Here is a 26,678-nt window from a genome sequence, read left to right on the forward strand (position 1 = left end):
GAGCAATTTGTTTCATTAAACTCTACTCATAGTTCTAAAAAATCAGTTCCATCAGGTGTGCCGCAAGGATCGGTAATAGGGCCTTTACTGTTTTCAATATATATCAGTGACATGAGCACAGGTTTTTCCCCACAAGTTGTGATGAAACATTATGCAGATGATACCATTGTGTATTCAAAAATATATTCCTCTTCTGACCAGCAAGAACTTAGCAACCATTTGGAGAAAATTAGTTCCTGGTGTGACGAGTGGCAAATGGAACTGAATGCAACGAAAACATCTTTTATGTGCATGACACGCAAAAGAGACCCTTTAACCTTCACTTACAGTATCAATGGTACAGCATTAACTCAAGTAACCGATGTCAAATACTTAGGAGTTCACCTTAAACATGACCTAAACTGGACAACGCACATTGACAATGTTTGCAATAAGGCCACGCGGAAGCTCTGGTTATTGCGAAGAAAACTTCATGATGCCACTGTAGAGGTAAAACTACTTGCTTACAAGATGGCTGTGCTTCCAGTGCTGACTTACGCTAGTCATGTTTGGGAGCCGTATACTAAACAAAACATATTGAAATGTGAACGGGTACAAAACAAAGCTCTAAGATTTATTTTTAACTCGTACTCTAGAACCCAATCAGTGTCTGAACTTAGAAACAGGGCCGGGCTGACAACTGTGAAGCATAAAATGCAGCTTAACAGACTGATATTCTTTTTTCATGTGCTGACAGGTAGCTGTAAGGTCAATCTAGACCGATACATCAAACCACTGAATGCTTCTGGCAGCAGAACAAAACACTCCAAACATATCACACCTCTGGATTTTAGAACAGATTCCTTCAAATACTCTTTTCTGGTTCGCACTATTGACGAATGGAACAAATTACCAAAAGAAGTGATTCAATGTTCGGATTTAAAGGCTTTTGAAAACGCCCTCATGAAGTATTTGTGACTGGTTTGACTGGTATGTCTTTGACCCATATCACATGTCATTTTGTCTTTCCTATAAATTTGTATTGTTGTATTGTTTTGTATTTCTCCTAAGGCGGTGATCTGCTGATGTACTGCATCTAGTTCTTGTTTATTTCAAGGATCTCAACTCCTGTCTTGGCAGCAGCTGACAGTATGAATAAATAAAAAAAATAAATAAAAAAATTGCTACCATGCTCAGCTTTTCTTTCTTTACTGTTTTTTTGTTTACTGTGTTGGCAATTTCCATTAAGATTCGCCATCATCTTTACCTACGGTTTCCTACAATTCTAACCTTATGCCACATCTCTGCTTTTCAGCCACCAATCCTCCAATCGCTTTTTGTTAACTTCCACTGCAGATCTATTTACATGACCACTGTTATCTTTAAACCCTAGGGCCTCAGGAAGAGTGACTGTGCCTGCATCGACATCCGGATAGATACCATCACATTTGATTATGAGGTGTTCAATTGTTTCCACAGATCTACCCCACACTGCACATGTGTCATCTTCTTCGTTAGATTTCTTTTTGTAGCTGCGCGTTCTAAGACACCCTGACCTAGCTTCAAAAAGTAGGGCACTGCCTCTTGAGTTATCATAGAAAAATTCTTTCCTGATCTGCCTTTTCCAGTATCGATATAGTTCTACACTATGTTTCTTTTCCATTGAATTCATCCAATTTTTAACTTCCGCGTTTTTAACCTGTCGTTTAATGTTCTTTCTTTCTCCGACCTCATGACGGACATACTTACTGGTTAGTTTTCTAGTTCTTTTCCGCCACTGTGAGTCAACGCTCTTTCTGTATAAATATTTAAATATCTTAGCTGCCCACCTGTTATCGTCCAATTTCCTCAGGCGTTCTTCATATAGTATCTTACTCTTAGCTTCCCGTGCTTCGAACGATGCGCAGCCCATATCCCCTTGTACTGCCTCGTAGGCGCCCTCGTACTGCCTCGTAAGCGCCCGGCGAACGCCGCGCCACCGCACGGCCGCGCGCCTGCTCCCACAGCCTTCGCGGCAGCCTGGTTACTTTTGGCAAAGACTGTATACGTGCATGGACGGTGGGGCGGCGCCTTACCAGGGTGAGGACAGAAGATGGAAGTGGCATCTCCGAAGAAGGAATAGCTGTTTGGCGTGACGGGGTGCTACGCGAGTAGCAAGGTTTCATGTACCGCTTCGAGCCCTTACGTATGCCGCTATTCACGGCTCAGTGTGTTTTTGTTCTGCCGCGCTCAGGTGTTAGCGCCCGCTTTGCTGTAGCCATAGCATTGCGCTCTCGAGAGCTTTGACCACATGTTCTTCACCTACGGTACGTTCACTGTTGTGCGCCGTTGAAAGAGTTGGTTTGGTCCATAATAAACCAGTATCTTTTAGGCTGACTGTGGGTGTGTCACTACTCGGGCGACACCATGGCTCACGGACCTCGTTCTCTGGAAGGCGAGGCCTTCAATGCAAAGAGTCTTGACGCGCAGGAGGACGTAAATATTTGGTTGCTCCTCTATGCGGTTATTTTCACTGTATGTTTCAAAGCGCAGGTTTAGACTAACAAATATGCGCCTTCATTTCAAGGTAAATATGGACTGAAACTGCTCTTCCAGATAAGTTTACAAGAAATGCTAAATGCACGTCGTTTGTGCGCTGTAAAAGGTGACTGCTTAAACAACGCGAAAGGCGCTTCTATGACTGAGAGACGCAATCATGTACACTGCATCACACGGCAACCTATTAGACATATCTGCACTGTTTGCAATTGCCAGTAAAGCTACGAAAATCATCACAAAATTTGCAAGCCAGTCATTTTAAGTCGCCTCACTCATGCAGCTCAGCTGAATTTTTTTTTTGAATTCATTCACTTTCCAGTGCTCAAAAGTTTTGGCTAAGTTTGCACACGCCAGCTCTGCTCTGAAGCTGCTGCTAAATCGTACAGCTATACTAACCTTTCTTACGAATTTTTTCGATCAACGTTCTGGAGGTTACTTGGCCTTTCCACGAGAAGGTACACAATTCTACATGGTAACCAACTGCAAAAAGTGGTCGCAACAAGCCGTTAGAAAGGTATAGAAGCCTTTTATACTTAGGTCGAAGGGTTGCCATAAAAACAAATACGTTCTATTCCTCCAGTGTTTTCAGGCTTTTGAATGATAAGCTAATTCATAATGTTCCATCAATCGAGTTGGAAGTGCACATATGTGGAGTAAAGATCCGCTAACCCCCCCACCCACCCACAATTTCGTCACGCCGTAAAAAGGTCATCACTTCTATCGTTTTTCTCTGTATTTTTGGGGACCGACGATCATGCACCTCACCATCAGGAAAAGCCAACCACTCTGCACGCGGAGGAAATCCGCGAACACCACTACCGCAGTCTTTCGCCTGACACGGCCGGCTGTCGCGCAAAATTCAGTATAGTACTGGAAGACCGTTCACTAGCCTCCTATTCAGCCTTTTGGCGCCGAACAGACATTCAAAGGCAACCTGACCTCCCAACCCCATTTGAGGCCACAAGTGGGACACGACATCTCTGAAAAGACTAGCCGGGGCTTTGCTGCGAATATTTTCAAAGAATATTGCAGCCTCTTTGCTACGACTGCTACGGCTAACATATAAGCTGCAGCCAGGCCTCAGTTAGTATGACATCGGCGGCAACACTGAAACACGAATGGTGCCGCCAGCGCTTGCTTTCCTCTCTTCTGTTTGAATACCACATGAAGCAATGTACTTTTGGCGTGTATTTTATGCCTTGGAGGGGATTAATTATGCTGTTTTTTTCACAGTTGTCCTCTTCAGTTATTGTTCAGACATTGCCTACAGTGAGTTGAAGCATTTACCGGCAGTTATTTTGGGTTTCATCCGACTAACGACACGATTGCGGTCACTGCGTCCGAAATGAACTGACGAGAGCGTCGGGCACCATGAACTCTGGCGATTTTCAGCGAGTCACATCCGGCTGGATCGATAAACCAGCGGGCCCGGCCGCGGCCCGTTGATCTGCTTTAGAAGCTTGGACGGCAAGGATATTCTTCTTCATACACCCACTACTCTATCCGCAGCGCGTCGTTGCTATGCAGTGAACGCTTCGGTGTTAAAGCTCGAGAATAGGAGCTTCGTCCACAAGCTGATATTTGGCTATGTGTGTCAGTGCTGCGCTGAGAAACTTTATTTATTCATACTATGCTGTGGTAGTTTTTTTTAGCGTTGTGGTACTACTCATTCATTCCTCTTACTGATTTTGACGCCTGTTTGCAGTTGTCGCCGGCTGACTCACACTATGGGCCGATTTTTTAGTGCGAAAGCATTGTAGGCCATGTCGGCGGGGTCGTGTCACCAAAACGTGTCTGAAGCAGTTGTGCAGTTTTCAGAAGAGCTAGCATCAAACGAATGGTTGTGATCGATAGAGGACGGTGTGAGGATACTGCGAAAGAAAATTACGTCGATAGGATGATTAGTTAAATAATTAGAGCAAAAAATGTAAAAAATAAACGCCGAAATAGCGCGGACGTTGATATAGTAAGTGAACGGGAAAACAGCCATGGATGGCCAAATAGTGGAAAAATAGGCAAAGTAGTGAAAATAACGCTTGAAATGAATTGAAATGTATTTTATGAGTGATAATTAATGGAACAAAAAGCTTTCACTGACATATAAAACACCACGGCGCCAAATTTGAAAAACAAAAATGGTTGGTTGAAATAAAAGAAGGCATCAGAGTAAATAAATCGATCTTTAATTAAAGAGTAACATAATTACGCTAATTTACTACTTAAATTAATTAACAAACAAAAAGAAAATGATAAAGAGAGGCAAAGAGAGGTGACGAGTGCCGAGGAGGCGTAAATGCGTTCGCATTCTCCCAGTGCAGATCGCCGCAGTGATCGCTAATTTTTCGTAAATTTAATAAAGCAGTTAAGCTCTAAATTAGGTAAGAACCTATGTCGTGGTCCCTACCCAACTACTGTTTTCCATCTAGCTAATAGTAACCCTACGAGCTTGCTTAGTTCTTGTTCCGCGTGAACAAGAACTTCGTGAACTTCGTCTTGTTCGTGAACAGCTTTCAAGCTAAAATCACGCCTTTGTGATCTCATTCGTCGTTATTTGTGGGTTTTGTGGCATGTGTCCATAGTTCGTTTCGGCTGATCTTCCCTAAATCACAACCAATGGGCGATATTTCTCTTTCTGCAGAATCTTTTAGTAATGCATCCATTCCTAAGCCTAGCGAGGCGTGCATTTTTGCTAAAATAGTAATGGCAGGGACAAAGCCATTGCGATGTGTTGGTTCGAACGTTTGGACGCATTTAGTGGCGACTCCAACAAAAGGGTTTAAAGCGTTGCATGCATCAAGTGTGCAACGAAAAATTCGTGAAGTGCAAGAACGATTAATGCCTTAAACTGCTCATATTTCCTGCTCTCTGCGACGATTACCCTTTTTATCCTTTTCATTCTTTCAAAATGTGTGCATTATATCATGCACTCTAAGACAAATGCCTCTCCGAGTCATCTACAGCTAGCCCTACACTGCGTCCACGGCCACCCCTTATGCATCCCCCAACCTTATCAGTCTCGCCTGCCCGCGTGAGTCTCCGCCGTCTTCTGCTATGCTTTCCTTGCTCGACCTTTCCTTGCTCTACCAAAGCGCCTTCGCTTAGCCATTGCAATTAAATTCAGTTCAAACTTAGGGGTGAGGAATACAAATCCACTATAGGAAATTCCCCTAACTTGATGTGAACTTGCTCATGACACAGTTATGGTAGTCATTTTCTAACATCTCAGACAAGCATGTTCAACAAGGAGAAACTCTGTACTTTGAGTATGCAGCAGTTTCGTACAGCTAGGACACCTTTCAGGCACAGCTTTGCACACTACTGCGTTGGAGTTCATGCTGATTTGCAGTACACTTAGCCACTGGTACTGCTCAACCACTCGCACTGACGATTTAAGTCAGCGAGCTCACGGCCAATTGCTGTGCTTTTTCTTCGTATCTTCAAGGCTTGTTCGTAGGTAGGCTGGTGAACGAAACCTAAAACAATAGTGGATAAAAGGACAATTCCAGTTTTCTAAACCAATGCCCGTGCTTGAGAATGCACTGCTGCCAGAGTTGTTTTTTACTTCGTTGTTCGAAGTTGTTAGTCGAGCGGGCCATATTCAAAGCGTCGAGTACTAGCTAGATTGAACTGTTTGTATCTCGCCATTATTTCCAAACTTCTTACAGAGGCCCGTGTACTGTGCGACGTCAGTGCACGTTAAAGAACCCCAGGTGGTCGAAATTTCCGCAGCCCTTCACTACGGCGTCCCTCATAGTCTTAGTCGCTTTGGGACGTTAAGCCCAAATAAACCAAACCAAACCTTTTTGATGTGCGGTAACTGTGCAAAGTACTAAGGCTGTACGCACGCGTAGAAGCCTTTCCCTGCGGATGGGCATGAACATATGAATTGACCACTGAGTTTTGTTCTGTTTTTGTATTTTTCACTTGGACTGCAAACATAGAGAAACAGCTGTCCTTCATGCAAGCCTGAGCTTCCTCAACTCTTCGAATGCAATACTTTAAGCAAAGACATAGGTTCCGTCATTCACTAAGAATATTCATACTGCTCATATTAAAACGAGAAAACTGCCTGTAGACCAGCAACGATCGTTACGTAAGCAAGATGCGGTGGCGCTTCTGTCGCCGGCTGGCCCGACTGGGGTAAAACTTGAAGGTGAAAAGTACGCTTAACGCCCATAGGAATGCATAGATCAAAAAAATACCCCCGAAATCAGAATATTGGACAGCTGTCGATGTAGCTGAGTTGGTAGAGTACAGGAGGCAAAATTCGAAGGTCGTGGGTTCGGATCCCACCGGCGGCATGTGGTTGTTTCTTTCTTCTGCTTTTTTTGACCTCTCAATAATTAAAACCACCGATTAAAAAAGAAATACATCCCCTATGTTCCTTGGTTTCGGTGACTTTTGGCTTACGCCATGTGTGTCGTAACGAGTAGCTCTTTCCATTCCCTTGTCTGCTCAAAAGTTTTCAAAGCAGTTTTCTAATTTCACAGTGCACCTGTGTTTGCCATCCCTTCGCAAAGAATAACCAAGTTCATCCTAGAACAGATTCTGGAAGTATGAAGCGTCATTTTGAAGCCGATGTATTTGTAAAACATCGCATTACGTGGGCGGGTGTGTATGTGTGTGTGTGTGTGGGGGGGGGGGGATTCCCGGCTGCGGGGACGGGGCAGAAGCACTGCCCATAGGAACACATGTATGTAAAACTTTTAGAAAGGAGTACCTATGTAGGCGGCTGTTTGTTAACAGTTGGCGAGTGCTTTGTAGAAAGAGTGTTTCCCCGAATCGCGCAAGCTTCTCGTGTAGTTTGAGAGTTCCGCCACCCACGCTTCGCAAACACTCCCGTTCAAACTAGACAGCCTAGGCAGCATTGCCTGGAAAATCAGCTCTCAACAGCCATGGCAGGCGCACGAAAGATCTAGCAGACGGTGTCGCAGATGGCACCCCGGGCCGCATCCGGCGTCCGCCATCGCCACCTATGTGTGTAATCACGGAGCGAGTCGTCTACTACAGTGCGCGGCTCGTTTATCGTGCTCTTTGAGGACTATCTTCAAAGTAAACCTTGCTATCGTTTGAACTGCAGTATTTGCTAGGGAATGTAGTGCGCCCGGTGGAACTGTCAGACTACACGAGAAGCTTCTGCGATTCAGGGAAACGCCCAACGGATAGAACGCCTTTTAGGGTATTTCCGGCTTCACAGCATACACTTATCGTGCCATTTTAAAAAAGGTAGCTTCTAGATGACGTAGCATACCTTCTCACATTCTTATTCCTTAAAGCACTCGCCAACTGTTAGCAAACAGCCGCCTCCATGGGTACTCTGTTCTAAAAGTTTTACTTACATGTATTCCTATGGGCCGAGCCACCCTGTACTCCCAGCCAGGAAACACCCCCACGCGCACGTACGCGGGGTTTTAAATATACATCATAGATCACCTTTGAAATGACGTTTCACACTTTTACAAACTGTTCTAGGATGAACTTGGTCACCCTTTACGAAGGGACGACATCGCAGGTTAACTGTGAAATAAAAAATGGCTGAGGCTTAACTTGGTTAACCCTGGTCAGATGCGAAGCATATTGATGGCTAGGCTTGGTAATACATGGCTTTCCTTGGTTGAATACTTGGTCATTTTAATACAACCACTAGAAGCCTTCGTCGTGGGGGAAGACAACAGCATGGCTACAGCGGAACGCCGACTAACCCCGAGACGCGCGTTGGGTGGGCGCCTGGACTGCCACGGAAGCCGCGTCCGCCTGCCCGGTGGAGCGAGCGTTTCACCTACACCGAGTGTGAACGCGCGTTCGAAATGCGCGGGAATGCCGCTCGAGGACACTCCGGTGCCTGTGCGATGGCATCGTTCTCCCTCTCCCAGCGCGTGACGGCGATCTGTCGTGACGTCATGTGTCACGTGGTATGTCACGTGGTGTGTCGTCACTGTACCACGTGGTCTGGACGGCGTGCAACCACAGCGACGGCGCGAGGTGGACCCTCATCTTCCTCTGTCGTGACGTCATCTGTCACGTGGTATGTCACATGGTGTGACGTCACTGTACCACGTGGTGTGCACGGCGTGTAACAACAGCGAAGGGCTGTAGTGTACTTCCGTCTTCCTCTGTCGTGACGTCATGTGTCACGTGGTATGTCACGTGGTGTGACGTCACTGTACCACGTGGTCTGCACGGCGTGCAACCACGGCGAAGGGCTGTAGTGTACCTCCGTCTTCCTCTTTCGTGACGTCATGTGTCACGTGGTATGTCACGTGGTGTGTCGTCACTGTACTACGTGGTGTGCACGGCGCGTAACCACGGCGAAGGGCTGTAGTGTACCTCTAGTAATATGCTTCGCATAAAAACTGGTTTCAAAACTTTTGCTTCCATGTATTCTTGTGGGCTCTAAGCCTACGTTTCACGCGCAGTCGAACCCGAGTGCCACGACCCCCGCACCCCCTATTTGTTTACAAAAACGGAGCCCTTTTCGCACTGCTACTCCTAGTGACTTGATAACTGTGAACTATCTGAACAGGGCGGACACCACAGTTTGACGGAGACCTTATAGGTTGTGGGGACGCCTTCGTCCCCTGCGTTCACTTTCCCGCATTGCACACCCCACTGTTGTTAGCTCCTCCGAAACGCGCTCTTCTGTTTTGGTTACTTTAACTAACAGGGGAGGGCGCTCGCGTCGTAGCGACACCAGCGCCACGGATGGCGTTTTGCTGCGCGCGCGCGGGGGATAGCTGGCTCTCTTCTGCTCGGCATCGGGAAGCGAGCAGACGTTTCGCTCGCAGCTTCGCTCTTCGTCGACGGGCGCCTCTTGGCCGGAACTTACTCCCGCCGAGCCCGACCCGCTCGATCTCGGAGTTTATCCCTTTGCCCTACCGTGGGCGGACGTTCGCTCGTAGCCGTGTTGGTGAGTCGGACATCCTAGATTCCTCAGTGTATTTTGTTGCTAGCTGGCGTTATTGTTGCTATAGCAATAAATGCCTTGTTTGTGTCAGCCAGTGTGTCGTTCCTTTGTTCCCGTAGGGCACGGCCCGCCGTGGTCGGCGTGCGCTCAGTAGCGTACGCGATCACGGGGTGGGGTCATCGCGGTTTTGAACTGTGTCAGCCGCGCTTAAACGGGGAGAACGTGTTTATTCCCCCATTTCAACCCCACAAGGTGTGTACTCGTAAGCTGCTTTTCTAGAGCGCGGAGCGGCTGGCTGCGTAGCAAAAATTTAGGGGCGCTCAGCTGCATGGACGTGAAGGAATTTCGAAAGCATTCGCCTTGTGATTTTGCTGAGTCATTCTTAGTCAGCCTTAATTTTGCCGAGTGATTTTAGTCATTTTTATTTGATGAGTTATGGTTAGTCATAGCGCCATGAGTCATTTTGGCTTTAGTGATTATCGGTAAAGTATCTAAGTCACCTTCATTTGTTAACACATTCTCAGTCATCTCTTTGTTGAGTCATGATTAGTCACAACGTCAATAATGATTGTTGGCTTAGTGCTCTTATCTACTACTTGTCACCTGTTGTCACTCATATCAGGACTTCTATCTTCTTTGTTCACCTTACACGACGTACTTAGAGGTTTCAGACGGACAACGGACAGTTTTCGCCAACATGGCACTCTTATGCTTTCGTATATATTAAATGAAATTATAACTATCCGGCTATGTTCGAGTCACACTGCGTTTGCTTCTGCCGCTTGTATGGGGCTGCGCTAGAAGGGCAAGCGTTGCGTGGGAAAAGCAGCACCTGGTCTAAATTCTTCGCTTCCTTTTACTCTGCAGAGCCTCGCTTGATCAATCTTTAGGTGAGCGCGCTCTCGGCTACACTATGACAGCCAGCAGAAGGGCATATACTTACTTCGCTTTATGCATCGGCACGGCGCCACCATGTCTTCTGGGTGATCGTCCCTGAAACAGTAGCGGCAGACTAGATGGTCGGTCAGCGAGCTGCAGCTCCTTTGGCTCTGCACGGAACGCTGAGACGAAGACTTGTGGACGTGACTCGGCGACGAACTTGGCTGGCCGACCACGACGATTGACACCTGTTCGTGGCAACAATTTTGCCGGTAGCAGTTCACTAGAAAAACCTGATTATGAAACTTCGGTGCCGTTCTTATGTCTATATGCTAAATAATAAGCTAATCTCTGAGCAATTGACACATTGCAGCCCTGTGCTACAGGTTTTCAAACGGCTGCTCTTTCTGCGCCCTCCTTTCAATGGGATGCGGGGCTGCTAAGGTGGATATGCACAGTGAGACCGCTTCATGGATTAATTTGTGACGTCATGGGATTTCAGCGGACCGCCCGCCTGTTGAAAACCTTCACTAGAAAGAAAGGGAAGCATAGGACAGGTTGGATGGCCCGTGTCAACTCTATGCAGACAAGGCTGGAAGAAAACAGATACATCCTAAGGCGAGAACGTCACTCGTTCATACAAGCATTGCCTCTGATACCCAAACGGACAGTTTCGATCCTCACTTAGTCGATTGAGATGCTACTCAGTTCAGAATCGGCGTTGCTACACGGCCAGCTTCAGCCCCGATCATGCTTAATACAGCTTGGTGCTAAGCCGGTTCCCAATGTCTCATCGAGATTTTCAACCCTGATCTAGAAGAGGCAGGTGCTCGGGGAACACTCGCTCGGGTAACATTCAATTGCTGGAAAAAAAAACAGCGCCGGTCCTGTTGTCTTCTTCTTTCTTTGCCCCTCGTATCGGCGCTGTTTTTTTTTTGTTTTGGCGTACCGCCGCACAACACCTGAACCACAACCGGACACAGCGCACGACTCGCATACCACGAGGCTAACCGTGCCTTGAAAGCACAAAGAGCGATTAGTGAAGCCAATGCAGCCTGGTTGTCAAGTGGAGTGGGATTAACTCATGGAACAGGGCTCATGTACAAGAAATAAACTTCAATAAAACGGAGAGTTGAGCTAGTTGGTTGAGCTTCTTTTTTCTTTGTCTCTCGTCTCAGCGCTCTTTTTTTCCAGCAGTATGCACCAACTAGCTTAACTCTCCGTTTTATTGAACATTAAATTGTGAGCTAATAAGTCACCAAGCTGCTTCCTTGAGGATAACGTAAAAGTTACAACGCAGCATTTCTCTCGAAAGTGAATTTCTACTCCGCCTTGCTTACGAACTGGTTTTGTTTGCTACAGGATATAGAGCTGCGGATATATGCAGCGCCACTTCGCAAGTAGCAGGCCAACTTATTGATCAGGATCTAGTAGCATCGTGTGAGAAAGTAGCATGTTCAGCGCGTAACAAACTTCAGTCCTGATCGGAACTCACTCAGGACCGATAGTGCCCTTTGTAACAGTGGACTGACACCTTTTTCGTGGTTGGGGGTTGGTTATGCTTGCACTTTAGTGCGTCGCTTCTCTTTTCCTCAGTCTTTGCGGGTAAGCCGAATAACAATTATATATATATATATATATATATATATATATATATATATATATATATATATATATATATATATGTCCCTCATAGCCTGAGTCGCTTTGGGAAGTTAAAACCCCAATAAACCAATATATATATATATCAAAAGTGCTTTCTTGGCAGCTTATTGATCACTATAAAATAACGTAACCAGAAATTGAACAACATAACAGGATTTAATTCACGACATTTCGGCTGGAGGACGAGCGTTTTTGGAGTGGGCTGTTCCTCGAAAAACGCAAGTCCTCCAGTCGAAATGTTGTGAATTATATCTTATGTTTTTCAATTTCTGGTGACTTCTATGTACTTATCAAGTAGACTGCCATGCGCTTGAAAATATAAAAAGTATTTACTGACTCGTTCCCAGCCGAAAAGTCAGAAAACCGTCGTGTTTTCTAGCGTGTTGTAATTACATTGTGTCAGTGTGCGTGTGCATCTGCGTGCGTGCATGCATGTGCGTGTGCCTCTGTGTGCGTGCGTGTGCATGTACGTGCACGTATGTGCGCGTGCGTGTGGGTGTGTGTTATGCTTTTGCATGAACCGCAACGTTTTAAAGGCCTGCCTGCAGTCCGAGCGGCCATGCCTCGGGTTTCGCATGTGACTTAAGGTTCATCTCGGCCCATGGCTGCTGCCGCGAACACTTAGGTGGATGGGACGGCTTCTGCTTCGCTTGTGCATCTTCCCTCTTGCGAGCCCTGTAGCCGCTTGATTTGGTGCCGCGTCCTTCGCCCTAGCTTCTGCGCGACGCTGTTCCTCCATGCGACTGACGCGAGGTTCACGCGCACATGGCAACTCCGGGAGTGGCTGCAACACGTAAGGGCTTAGGATACCTCGACGGGCCAGTGCAGCTTTCCAGGGTGGAGACACGACTCTTGTGTACACCATTTTGGTTTAATCTGTCGTTCGGCTGCACTGAGGGCAGTGCGGCAACATGCCTTTTGGAAGATAAGTTTGCCGTTTCTTCCGGAAATTCTGCGCATTTGGGACTTCTAGACGGAGTTACATAAGAGAATAGCGAAATAGTGAAGTTTAGTCTCGTTTGGTTTATGGGGTTTAACGTCCCAAAGCGACTCAGGCTTTTATAGACGCCGTAGTGAAGGGCTGCGGAAATTTCGACCACCTGGTGTTCTTTAACGTGCACTGACATCGCACAGTACACGGGCCTCTAGAATTTCGCCTCCATCGAAATTCGACCAAAGCGTCCGGGATCGAACCCGCGTCTTTCGGGTCAGCAGCCGAGCACCATAACCACTGAGCCACCACGGCAGCGGTGAAGTTTAGTCATTTACACAAAAGTACGCAATATTTCACAGCTCATGCTCCGAAAAACTCTGCATAACAGAAATAAACTTCGTTTATCCGTCGTTTCCTCGTTTCCTTTTCGTCGTTTTCTTTTGTACAACGAAAGCAGGATTTCTATAAAATTTATTGACCCGCATGTACTAAATTACGAGCACTTTTCAATCAATCGTGATGCTCTATTTCGAGCTGCAGCAAAGCCGCGTCCGCCCACTCCCTCCGGTGCGAAAGAAACGTAGGAAAGTGGAATGAAGTGGCTCCTTTCGTTTGCGTGACGCAAACAGAGCATAGCTGAAATCCATCGGGCATGTATTGGGCCGGCATGTTTCACACTCTATCTTTTTTTGCCTTTCGCTCACAGCAGCGGGTATGACCAATTTTATTGCCGCAACCGACGGCTAGCGATGCTGAGGCGGCAAGCCGGCGTCTCTGGACAACCGCAGCAGATAGTCTCGCGAAAAGAAGGCGACCTTCGTTTTTCCTACTCCCCTTTGAGAGTTTAGCCCAGAGTGTTTAGCATATCTGCAGTGATGTAGTGACAAGTCAACCGGGGTTGCCAGGTTCTTGGACTGAATTTCACTGCCACGCTGCTAGCGAGAGGGGGTACACGGTTCATACCCACATTGCATTCGCGCATTCCCACACTTGCTGTCAGGACGAGAGGCTGTTTATTGATATTTCCTTGGGTTATACAGAGCGCTGTTTACTATTTACACTAATATATTTGTTAGCAGAGGAGTGTGGTTGTTGATGCATTAAAAAATGGCAATAAATACTTCCCTACGAGAGGTTCTTGGAATGGCTGGTGAAGGCATCTTAGGTTCGATAATCAGTTTGCCTCGCGAATGGCTTGTCTTTTGAGTCAGTAAGCATAATCGACACATACGCCGCGTTTGGAAATATTTTATCCACGTCGAATCTGAGCGATTTTGAACAAAGACTGACAAAAAGATATATAACAGGTATTTTAAAACGAATGAGAAGAAATAAGAGTACCTTACTAGTTTGAAAGAAGTTTGGTGCAAAAGCAGTATTCCAGACGTACCAACCACGAGAGAGAATCTTGCCTTGTGCACTGTCTTGTCCAACCCCAAACAAAACTTTTGTCTTTTGCTCCAAACTAACCCGAGCTTACCCGAGTAATTCGGGCAAGTTCGGAGGAGCATCGCGCCAGCTGTTGCCAAAGAGAGGAGGGCGTCGCGCCACCTCGGTCACATAGCCTTAGGGCGACATCGCAATCTGCCCTGGAAGGTGGTAGTTAAATTATTGACTGGTCGCGAGAGGTTGCTAGGGAAGAGCAACATGGGTCGCACAATGCCTACCTGCGGCTGTGATAGAAACAGCCAACCGCCCGTGCAGTGGCGCATCGCTTGACCGCTGCACCACTGCGCTGGTGGTGGTATATGAGGACTCGCCGGCATTTTTGAATGTTAAGTAGAGAATGACCAATTCCGCATATATGAGCATTAACCCGCTAAAGCCCTGAAGGTGGAGCTTAACTGTCCCCTGCTTTCTCACATGCGTTCAGTTTAGCTAAGTTAAACCCCTACGACATTTTTTTTTCATAATCATTGATCAGCTGAGTTCTAAACCGCGTCAGACTGAACTAGTTGTTTGCCAATCCCGAAGGCACGAAAGCTGGGGTTCAAAGATGTAGTTATCATTTTGTCACGTTTCTTTGCGAATCAGTGATATTTTGTAATTTTTTCCTGGCATGTTTTTTTTGTTTTTAAAAATAAACCGCTAACCTTCTAATGAGATTTGTCCTTGATTAACATGACTTAGCAGCTAGGAAGACGTCATCACTCGTATCCTCAGGTAGGCCTTATCTGCATCACCCAGATGGCAACGCAACTGTCTGTATGATTTTGTTGCTAAACATGGCTCTAAATGGAAGCAATCGGGAAGATGTGACCATTTGGTCTCGACAGATGTTTGAAAAAGATATTTAGCCTTTAATTATGCACATTTGGTGCTGTAATAAGCTAGAAAAAATCTCAGAAAAGCTGAAAGCTGAAAAGCTGACATTAACTGGGCCTAAACAGTTCTTATTTCACAAATCATCTGCCGTGCTTCCCGAGAAACTCGGGGCCTAGTGAGCAGCAGTTACGTTCGAGCAATGAATGCAACATAATCCTTCGCAATTCTGTGACTCAAATGCCTTAAATTACATCGAAGAAGAAAAACGTAGTAACCACTGTCCTTTTCCAGGGCAGCAAGTGCACTGAACAACACAACAGCTTGTCATAACTAGTCAATCGCCGTGCTGTCGCAGCGTCTGCACCGCGCAGTTACCGGGTAACAATCCCTTCTTGATACAAAAAGTGATGTGCCTGGCGCGGTAGCGCGTTGTCCTGTCCGCCTTTCTTGTGAGTGTCTTGTGTTTTGCGCTAACTTTTGTACGAAGAATAATGCACCGACTAGCCCAGCAACAAGTGCTACTTGAGTACCTTTCCAATACTGTGGGCCCTTTACTAAGTGTTTCATCACCTTCTTCACAAGTGTCAACCATCGTCACCGACATATCATGGGCAGCCTGCTGCGCCAGGCACATCACTTTTTGTATCAAGAAGGGATTGGTACCCGGTAGCGCGTTGTCCTGTCCGCCTTTCTTGTGGGTGTCTTGTGTTTTGCGCTAACTTTTGTACGAAGAATAATGCACCGACTAGCCCAGCAACAAGTGTTACTTGTGTAGAGATGGTCTTTGAGGTTCGAGTGAAATTTGAAAGCTCTGCGTGAACCTCATGCTTTAAAAACATTTTTTTAAATATCTGCTCTCAGTAGCTCGCATCCAATTAGGGCGACACCTCATCATGCGTCCAATACTCCAATGACGTCAGTGGGCAGTCTGGACGAGCCCATTGACGTCATCGGGCGCGCCCAGGAAGCATGGGCAGGATGGAACGCGGAGAGCACGGAGGTTCCAGTCCTGACCTGTTAATTTTTTTTCTGGAGCATCGGCGTGTATAAGGAGAGGAGAGTGAGGATTAGCATCATTTTTTAATAGGCGATATCTTTCTTCCTTGTTGCCCAAGCTCGCTTAAAAATGCTTGCGCTACGATGACGAGTAATGAAATACCGATCATTCATGCGCTTTTCCTAACCTCGGTATGTAGTACAATTTCATGGTCCCTTGCAGTGCTAGCGTCTGGCTTTATCTGTGCTGCAAGCCGCGGGCACGCAGCGGTTCTCACAAATCATCGCCGTGTCACACGACCCAGGTGCATCAGTTTCCAAAGGGCGATTTAGCTCGTCGTCTAATCCCGCCTTTAGCGACGCTGTCTATGTAGTTGTGTCGCGCCGCCTGAGAGGTTCTGATTCAAGTGCCGAAAAAGTCCCAATTACTGTTGACGTATCTGGTGTGCGGACGTATTACATTCATGGCGTTTCATGGCCTGGCGAGCACGCGGCAGCCACCCGAGCAGGAAACAAGCTCGGAAATGTCTCTATAGTGTTGCTGTCCACGTAGAACGTTAAAAGCATGTTTTGACTACTGCGAGGAAGCTTCCGCAGTAATGAACTGTTAGCGGTAAGCAAAGTTTAAATCATTACGTAAAGCCGAGAATAAGAAGCTAAAAAGAATGTCATGCCACTAGTGAACATAAAAGGTTCACTTGCCACCTTTGAAGGCGTGTGGGGCGTAACAGCACCAGACGGGGATGTTGAAGCTGGATCGTCGGCCCCGGGAAATGGTTCTGAAGTTCTGTGGACCAGAATAGATTGTAGTTCGGTGGATGCACCTGATATCAGGATAAACAACACAAAAGCAATGGAACATTTACTTAAAACCTTGGAGTCGGCTTATCTGGCGTGATAAAGTTCAAACGTGCAAAATGCACACAGCTCCCGAAATCTCGCCAGGCCTTTCCGGAGAGCTCTTATATATGTGACATCCACACTTCAATAGCATCCATCGAGGTGGTTCAGTGGCTTTAACGTTCAGCTGCCGGTCCCGACGTCGCCGAATTAAATTCTAACTATGCGGCCGCATTTAGATATATGGGCCGACGCCAAACACTTCATTGTGAACACTAAAACGGTTGCAGTCACTGACGTCGGTCTGTGCACTTGCCCTTGGGTTACCCACTGCTCCTCCATATTTGAATACATGCACATAGGAGTTCGGCAATTCTTCAAGCATAAGTTTTCCGTAACTTTATGCCGACCACCCTATGAAACAGAAAGGGGCGCCTGCGCACTGCACAGAAAAAAAAAAAAAGTTGTGACAAGTTAAGCTATGGGTACGCATAGTATTTATTTGCCACGCCGCGGCGGTCCTCTCTGTATTGATCGGCGCTTTCAAAACCGCCCAAGTTCTACAAGCCTGATCAATATTCACTACTTTTCACTTCATGAAGTCTTGATTTTTCGAGCTAGCCTGCGAAAATATTTAGCGTTATATGACCTGTTTCAAATCAAAATGCCTGCTTTTTCATTCAGCCTGACATATCTTTCACCGGGCGAATAAATGACGCAGACCTATACAACGCCCGCTGTCAGAAGGAGTGAAAAAGGGGAGGATCTGGGGAGGCTACTGATGACAAAGACTTTTCTTATTAAGCGCTGAGGCGTATGTAAAGTCAAAATTTGAGCAGGGCGCTGAGATTATCAATCATAATTTATGCCCAGCGCTATGCCCGCTTCGACCAGTGCATCGACCACCAAAACCAGTTAAACACCGTAGTTTGTTTAGTCGCAAGTTGTGTATTCGTTCCCGGGCGCCATACGGCATTGGGATATGTTTTTGCCAGAAAACAAAATACACAGCATAATTTCCGCTGAATTTTTGCTACACTGACTATGACGACAGTAACTCTTTTCTTACTGAGCATGCGTGGCTGGAATGCCTCACCACACACATCATAATACTTGGCAAATAACGCAAGTATTCAACGACAGCGTATGCAGCTCGTTCGGTCGAAAAGCCGTCTGCGTCGTAGTAGTAGTAGTCGGCACCGCGCGTCGGGAAAAAATTGTATCATGCATGCCAACCGTTTGCCGCGGAATGCTCCGGATAGTGTCATACGATTCAGCGTTTCCTGCAGCATAAACTCACTAGTTAAGTTAGAGCCTAGCTTGCGGCAGGAGTTCGAACCGGCGACCTATAATCAGTGGCTGCGGGTGTCCACCGAGATATGTGAGGCAGTTACTGCGTCATTTCCTTTCCTCAAATCCAATTTTTATTTCCTTTATTCGGCATCTCTTTCTGTCTTTCTTCTTTCACTCCCACCTTCCTGCCTTCCCTTACGGTGCGGTTCGGGTGTCCACCGAGATGTAAGGCAATCACTGTGTTATTTCCTTTCCTCAAAAATGCGTTACGTTCAAAGCCGTTTCCAACGGGCAAGGCGTCGCGCCGAACGGGCGGTGGCGTTCCGTGGACACCCGGCAGCGCTCCAACATGCTTTTACGTTGCACTCCTAAAGGCGAAGCTTAAGCGTCCTCCAATTTTTTATTATTATCAAATGCAGTCAATAAGCCACGTTACTGCAGGCTAGGATAGAGACAGCGCCAGGTGCCACCAAGCGGCGCGCACGCCTGAAGCGTATAGGGACTAATCATCGCGTGCACACTGGTGGCGCTCGGGGGCGGATCACGCAAGCAGGTCATGGATCGCGCTATGCTAAGACCTTCTGATTAGAGCGAAGAGTAGTAATAGTGGTATAAATTCAAATATAATTAATCATAATTTAAATAGCATGCCGTCACAAATTACTGGACACCAGTTCAACATGTCTTAGTAGTGAGAAAATAATAGAAAACCAAAAGTAGTACAAAATGCGGGATGTTTTTCTCACAAAGAACAGGAATCAAAGAAAACGTTCTACAACATAGCATGATATCACTGTCCGTCTTTATTCTGGCAGGCATACCAAAGTAAGACGGCATTCCGCGGTGCTCCCAAAGCTGGAACTACCTTCGATATGAATTACACACAAACTGAACAAGGAAGAGGACAGCCACAGGCTGCTTTTTTATATTTCGACAAGAGGACCGAGTCTTCCCTAAGCCACATTCGAACTATAGCTCAGTGTCATATTTCTTGTTTCTTAATTCATCCTTTAATGACATTCTAGTCGTACAACTAAAAGAAAAGGAGGCTGTTTACAGACAAAAGGAGTGCACTGAATTTGGTGGTACATCCTGAGAAAATACGCCGCATTTAAAATAGCAAGGTTTAGCTAGTATACGACCGGGGTAATGAAGAAGTTACATTCCAACAGTATAGAGAACTTGACAAGTTGGTGATCGTTCGTATTATGCCAGCGCGAAGTTACACAACGGACTAACAGAGAAAGACGCATGTGGCTGACTACCAACTGGCAATCTTATTGAAAAACGCAGAAAACACAGCACCCAAAAAATGCGCACGCAACCAAGCTACAGCAAAAGCATTAAACGGGGGTATGGAGCGGCGAGCGCTTATCCAGATAGGCCATCTCTCTTTTCTGCAACGAAACCGAACGTCTCGCGACACATGTGTCCTGTGACGTCACGACGAGGTATGCCTCGACGAGTACTCTGCAAAGTTGACCGCGCCGTTGAACTTAATCGTAGCACTTCTCCAACCCGGCGAGCAATTTCGTTTCCTGCGTTTTGTGAATTCTTGGCACTGCAGCGCAAGATTACATAACGGCGATCTTTGCGAAGACTTTTTCATGTTCTTTTGGCCGCATGTTGATGTCGCTGTTTATTTTTCCATAATATTTTTTTGCGCAAGACAAATGTATATTGTAAACAATACCTGTTTCTGCACGAAGTCATTCTAGCGTCATGAGAGACTGTGCATCCTTTCCTTCCAATGCCGATGCCCTTTTTAAGCTTCTCTCATACTCCCCCACGCACATTGCTGAGCTTGGCCTCAGCTGCGTACCACCTCCCCATTGCGGCACTTCACTGCTACCTTCCTGAGCCCACGCGAGATGCCATGAAAGTACGAATGCATGGGAACTTCTTACGTCGATCGTAAGCGTACGCCTGAACCCCAAGTCCTGCCTACCACACTCCTTTTTCACCATTTATGTTTCACACAAACGTGAGATTCGTTTCCGGAAACCCTTCCTAGTTTTGCTTCACTGTTGTTATATCTTCGACCTCTCCACGCGCTCGTCACTGCCATTACCGGTGCCGAACAGCACGCGCGGCAGATTATGATGAAGAGAGTGAAATAAAATTGAAAAGAAATGAAAGTTAGTGTTTTAATCGACTAGGCTGTTTAAACACTCTCTCGACCCAGGTAGATAGGGCACGAAAAGCTCTGCACGCGAAGCCGATATAACATGCCCGGGTCATTTTGTCACGATCACTCTGATTACTATGGTGAAAGCTACAGCAACGCTTCCCCGCTTTAAAACTGAAATAAACAGCTCAAGAGCGCTTATAGCGTGCTGTAAGCCTCCATTTTAATCTCTGTGAAACTGTTTTTATGTGTACAAAACGCGACGCTGTATTGTGTTTAGTCGGGGATTTTTGCCTCATTTGACGATCAACGCAGTAATTAAGCAGTCCCGGGGCGCAGCTGTCGCGCCCAGAAGATACGACTATCGCCGACGCTCAGTGGGACACGAACGTCGTTATCTGGCCGTCATCATCCTGGTGGGGCGGCTCATCGGTCAAATCCTGCTCGCACATCGCTGAACGGCCCGCCATCTCAAGCCTCCGCGACATTCAGAGCGCTGCTGATGCCCTGGGAGTGCTTCTCGGCGGGAGCCCGCGAGCCTTTCAAACGGTAGTTAACGACGTAGGCGCGACCTTCCAAGTAGACCCGCCGGCAAAGGACGTCTTGCCTGGGCGGGGTAACAGTGCCCTTATTTTTTTTTGTATCGCATTCGCTTTCGCGCGTCGAATGAAAGAGATCTCCAATACTTACTGTAGCTCCACCCTGTTCCGCAATTTGGTGGCACTGAAGCGGAATCTATACAGCATGGCGCGAGCAAATCAAGGACCCGAATTCTCAAAGCTTTTCGCTCGTGAGAATGGTGAGTGAGTGGTTCGCGTCCAAGATCTCGGCAATCATGATCGCCCAGCGTGTGATATAGCTGAGAAGCGGATGAATCCCGGACCCTTTCAGCTAAGGCGTGAACAGCTTTCAGGAATCGGCGCACTGACTCGCTGCGCTATAGCTGCAGCTTCTATTTCGTTGCTAATTTTACGACAGACTGTAGTAGTCTTGCTGCCTCGCAAATCTAAAACGGCTACAGATTTAATGCAGAAAGCAGGGCAAGCTTCACATCCCTATGTAGTGTTTAGGGCAACGAAATGAGAAGTTTGCGTATGTGAGTTAACTAACGGCGTATCCCAATCGGTGATGCGGAGCAGCTCTCCGAATCCGCGAAGGAGCAAGATACATCCGTCGTGGTAAAATCAGAACTCAGTATATGAATCCTAATCTCTCACTCCAACATCCTTTTCGGTTTCTCAGAGCAAGAAAACGTGCACCGGATCGCCGACTGGAATACCCCATAAGTCAATTCAGGTCGGACGAAGATTGCGAAAAACGTAGAATGTAGACCAAGCATGCAGGACGCAAGCTGCTCAAATTTTGAATCCATCGCAGCTCTGCCGCAAATAAGAAATCGTAAAGAAATGGGACTGTCTAAGAGCCAGACCTGGGATGCTGCCTCATCCCAGCGTACAGAGCCGAGTGCCAGTGAAGCTAGCCGAGTCAAGGTGCAAAACTGAATGTGCTCAATAGGGAACTGCGAAAGACACACCACCTCACCAGAACTGGAAATGGCCACCTTAATGTAGTATACTGGACCACCATTTCTACATAAATCTGTCAGTCAGACTAAATGTGACCGAACAATTATTGCGGTAAAACATTTTCCTACCGTTCACCACCTCGGCTACAAGGTCACGAGTGAGGCTTCTTATACCGGATACGCGGAAACATATTCTTATAACCTCCTTGCAAAGCGGCGGCCTAAATCTTCATAAGTCCTGAATTTACTGCAGGGCTTCTCGTGATGTGTTCCCTTTCTCCTTCTCTCTTTCCTTCCTTCCTTTCTTTCAAGCCGCCGAGTTGGCTCAGTGGTTACGGCTCTCGGCTGCTGCCCCGAAAGACGCGGGTTCGATCCTAGCCGCGGCGGTCAAATTTCGATGAAGGCGAAATTCTAGAGGCCCGATTACTGTAAGATGTCAGTGCACGTGAAAGAACCCCTGGTGGTCGAAATTTCCGTGCCCTCCACTACGGCGTCCCTCATAGCCTGAGTAGCTTTGGGACGTTAAACACCCATAAACCATAAACCTAATCTTTCTTTCTCTCTTTTTTCCTTTTTTTCTTTTTCTCTTTCTTTTTTATTTCCATCTTTCTTCCCTCTTTTCTTATTCCTAACTTTCATCCTTCCTTCCTTAATGCTTCCACTGCTATCTTTATTTTCGTTCCCATTTTTGTCATAAACAATACACATATGAATTCATCGCGTTGTGAGAAAAGCCAAGCTGTTCCCTTCTTATCTTACTTCACCTCATCTTTGGCTCGGGCAAGGCTAAGCTATCGCCGGGATCAGTTACTCCATGAAGCGAGCAATAAAAATGCAATAAATCTGGAAGAAAAATTATCTATTATACCGGGAAGTAGAATGCGTTCACGTACAGTTTTTCACTTAGCTCTTACTTGTAATCGGGCTGCCATTCCTTGACTGAGCCTAGGTTTGAACCCATTGTTAACTCTGGCTCCGACATTGCGCGAATACAGCTGACAGTGGTTAGGTCATTTTATTACCCACTGAATCAATACATGCACAGCTTGGGCTAAACTCTTGAGGTCTTAAAAGGTCACTCAGCCCAACCAGAACCAATTCTTGTTTTCTTGTAAAAAAAAATATAAATTGTTTAGCTCTTTATGGGCAAGTTGACGTTTGTCTGGTCACAAAACACGCACTTGCTACCGATAGCATTGCATTCAAAACTTTCCCGGCTACTCCATTCGAACTTATGATGGCTGTACCGAAAAGGACTCCATTATCCCTGTTTTTAGGTGAATGGAGTTATAGTCTAAGTCTAGCCTCTGGGATTCGCAAAAGACATGTGTCAACGCACCGCAATGTATATGTGTCGGCGCACCACAATCAGATGCACGTTTAGGGCAGCCAAGGTTCTTCCGCCACCGGAGGCGGACCATATGCAAGCCCAGTCCAGCTCAGACAGCGATACGTAATCGGACTTCTCCGGTCGGACAAGTGTTTCTATAACCGTTCCAGCTAAAGCCGAAGAGCACTGAAAACAGTAATCATCATCATCATCATCATCAGCCTGACTACACCCACTGCAGGGCAAAGGCCTCTCCCATGTCTCTCCAATTAACCCTGTCCTTTGTCAGTTGCCGCCACTGTATCCCCGCAAACTTCTTAATCTCATCCGCCCACCTAACTTTCTGCCGTCACAGAACACAGTGCGTCAGATATAACGGGTGTTTCACCTAGGACTTTCTGCAATTTTTAAAAGTAAGCTATTTGAATTAGATTCGCGCTTTTTCTGGTATAGCATTGTCAGTGGTGTAGTACATCATAATGCAGCTAAGACGTGCTAACTAGCAGGCTTGTTAACCAATATTTAATAGTTAACTTTTAAACTATTACCGTTGGGCTCCTTAATTATTGAGAGGCATGCAGCCCACCGTAAGTAATGTCCATATCCGTTTTTAAAATTTCGATAACGCGATTATCCTCGGCGCTGTGGCCCAACAAATTTTGGCTATTTCGACGAGTTACGTGCACTGGAGAGGTTGCTTTGCCTGCAAGCTTCTCAAACCGCATGTATTTTGGCGCGATGTAGGCGAAATTTAATATTTCGATGTAGGCGAAATTTAAAAAATAACTAGCCTGCTAGTTAGCACGTCTTAGCTGCATTATGATGTACTACACTACTGACAATGCTATGCCAGAAAAAGCGCGCATCTAATTCAAATAGCTTATTTTTAAAAATTGCAGAAAGTCTTAGGTGAAACACCCTGTATTCGATGGGCAAGTTAGGACCACCCAGGAGCAACTAACTACTACCGCAATAGGAGAATATTGCGGTCCAGGCAGCAATTAAGGGTGGGTAGCAAAATCACAAGCAAACCATGATGGCCAATCTCCTTGAAACCACTCAAGATTTGCTAGCCCCATAGCTGAAAGAACTCAAGGCAAGTATACTCTCCCCGCAGCTACGCCGTCGTAAAGTAGTCCTGGGTACAACCCTCAACCAGGATGTCGGGGTCCCTTCAGAGCCTCCCTCCCCTGGCACGATTAGCGCAGAGGTGCTTCCCCCTCAACAATTTTAGAAGGGCTGGACAACTTAAGCAGCAAAAAGAAACATTCAACATAACCCAGTTTCCATCTTTACCTGCAGACCATGGACCCTACACCTGATGTGGCGGCCCTTCAGGAAACCGGACAACAGGCGAAATTGCCCGGCTATAAATCTATTAAGGGGGACCCTCCACTTCGGGTTTCGTCCATAAGGAGTGTGCTGCTCTCTCAGTAGACCTGGACCATCCACAGGAACACTAGTGCACTATGGTGCGCATCCTTCCCCGTCGCCGCCAAGACCGTAGTGTCCACATACTTAACATATCAGCCCACCTAAATCGACTAGCATTCTCTTTAACGAGATCTTATTAAAAGCAGTTCAAAAGGCGGGACCTGACCTTCTCGTGGTGGTGGTGGACTTGAGCGCCCCTAGCCATCATGGGGCTATGTCCGGGAGATCCCAAACGGTCTCCCGGAGTTAGTAGAGCTGGCAGACCTCCACTCCACATTGCGATTCTCCCTTCTGAACTGGCCCAACTAATCCTGTGTGGATTGGCAGTACGGTATACTGCCATACGTGCCCGGACCTCCCTCTCGCCAAAAAATTAGGCTGGTTTAGACATGGCTTGAACCTAGTGTGACGAGTGTAAGGTCGGTTATGCTTGGTTTAGCTTGGTTTTCCTTTACTTGATGCATTCAGCAGGCGAACGGTATAGTTGGTCAGGCGCTCGTTGCTCACGTCCATCGCAGATTCACTCACTCCACCCTTGTCGACTACAGCCTCTGCTGTCGCTGCAAGCTTGGCACGCCTCCGCGCTTAGTTGATAAGCGTCTCGATAGCGAGCCAGTCTGGCTTCTCGTTGTCCGGGAGCCTCGGCAGCCTGTATGGCATAGTTTTGTTCTCTCGGGTTAGCGAGTTTGGCTTTCCGCCAAGCTACATCCGCCGGATCATCAGATTCGGCCTGACGCTTGCAATGAAGCGAAGGCACAGACGGCCCAGTTGCCGCCGCACCGTCTATGGCCATACTGAGGATCGAGCGCCGCGAAGCAGCTCTTTATCCTCTCTACAGCATGTCACGTGTCAGAGCGTGACGTCATTCAGCAGTTAGGTCCGCGAAGCAGCCATGGGGAGACGGAAGAGCGAGGGCCGCGGTGTAGCTGTGGAGTCACGTGGTGTGGCGTGATATCACTACCATCTGCCAGACCCGCGCGAAGCCGGCTCAAGGCCAAAGTTGAACTGCTGAATGACCTTGGGAAACTTGGCGTAGTAGAACTTACGCTCTAAAATGCACGACACTAGCAGTGGGATAAACTGAACAAGACCTTTTTTAGTGACCACTGTCTCAAAACAACAATACGCTCTAAGGCCGTCTGACGAACTTGAGTCAGGTCAAGCTCAGAAACTGAACGGCCTTTCGGGCTCAATCCCTACACCTCGGGTTGCTCACGGAAGGGTTCCCTGTTTGGACTCGTCACGTCACGACAACTCAGGCTCGGTACCTTACCCTACTCAATACATCGGATGGCACCCCTGCAGTGGACCAACCATTTACTCCACCTCTGGAAGGTTCGCCGCAGTCTTACTAAGCGTTGGCTAAAAAAGAAATTCAATCGCAAGCTTAAACTTCGTATAGCCGAGCTGAGTGAGCAGGCTGCTTCGTATGCCGTTCATCTCAGTGTCTCAAATTGGTTCTATCGGTGCAATGCAGTTCCCCGCTAAATGCGTACCCCGGTAGCGTGGCATATCTTTCGTAACCTCATCGACCCCTCGAATACCAGGGAGGGAAAGCAGAAGCAGCTGCGCAAGGCGCTTCACCACTTCTAGGACACTAACACGCAGCTCGCGGATACTCTGTGCGACTGATACCCGCGTCGAACAGTGGAACCGGACCGCGGCGTACGTACACATACACGGGTCGGGACAATCCTCAGCTGGACTATCCCTTTGCCCTGCACAGCCTCAAGGCTGCGTTGGCTAAGACACGCAGAGGTAGGCTCCGGGGCTCGATCGTATCAGCGTCACTCTGTTAGTAAACCTTTCGGATGAAACATATCTATATCCTGGATTACGTCAACGGGATATGAGACTAAGCCTCTCTCCCCACAGAGTGGAAAACAGCTCAAATCACCTTCATTCCCAAAGCCTGCAAGACCATCAACACAGACAACCTACCTTGCTCCCATCGTCTGGGGGAAAAAT

The 26,678-nt window shown here is 47.0% G+C and overlaps 1 protein-coding gene across 1 annotated transcript in view; it reads right to left on the reverse strand.

Annotated features, from left to right (window-relative positions):
* Window positions 1–26,678, reverse strand: part of LOC149352371 (uncharacterized) — a 79,981-nt gene that overhangs the window by 49,959 nt on the left and 3,344 nt on the right. The window contains exons 3-4 of the mRNA XM_089577148.1: window positions 16,866–16,984; window positions 10,365–10,548 (exon numbers count right to left, since the gene is read on the reverse strand). Of these exons, the coding sequence (XP_089433274.1) occupies window positions 10,365–10,548; window positions 16,866–16,984 (303 nt within the window). The remainder of the gene's footprint in view (window positions 1–10,364; window positions 10,549–16,865; window positions 16,985–26,678) is intronic.

This window comes from Amblyomma mixtum, chromosome 3, assembly GCF_055824585.1.
Source record: "Amblyomma mixtum isolate Tamu chromosome 3, ASM5582458v1, whole genome shotgun sequence".
In the NCBI taxonomy this organism is placed as follows: domain Eukaryota; kingdom Metazoa; phylum Arthropoda; class Arachnida; order Ixodida; family Ixodidae; genus Amblyomma; species Amblyomma mixtum.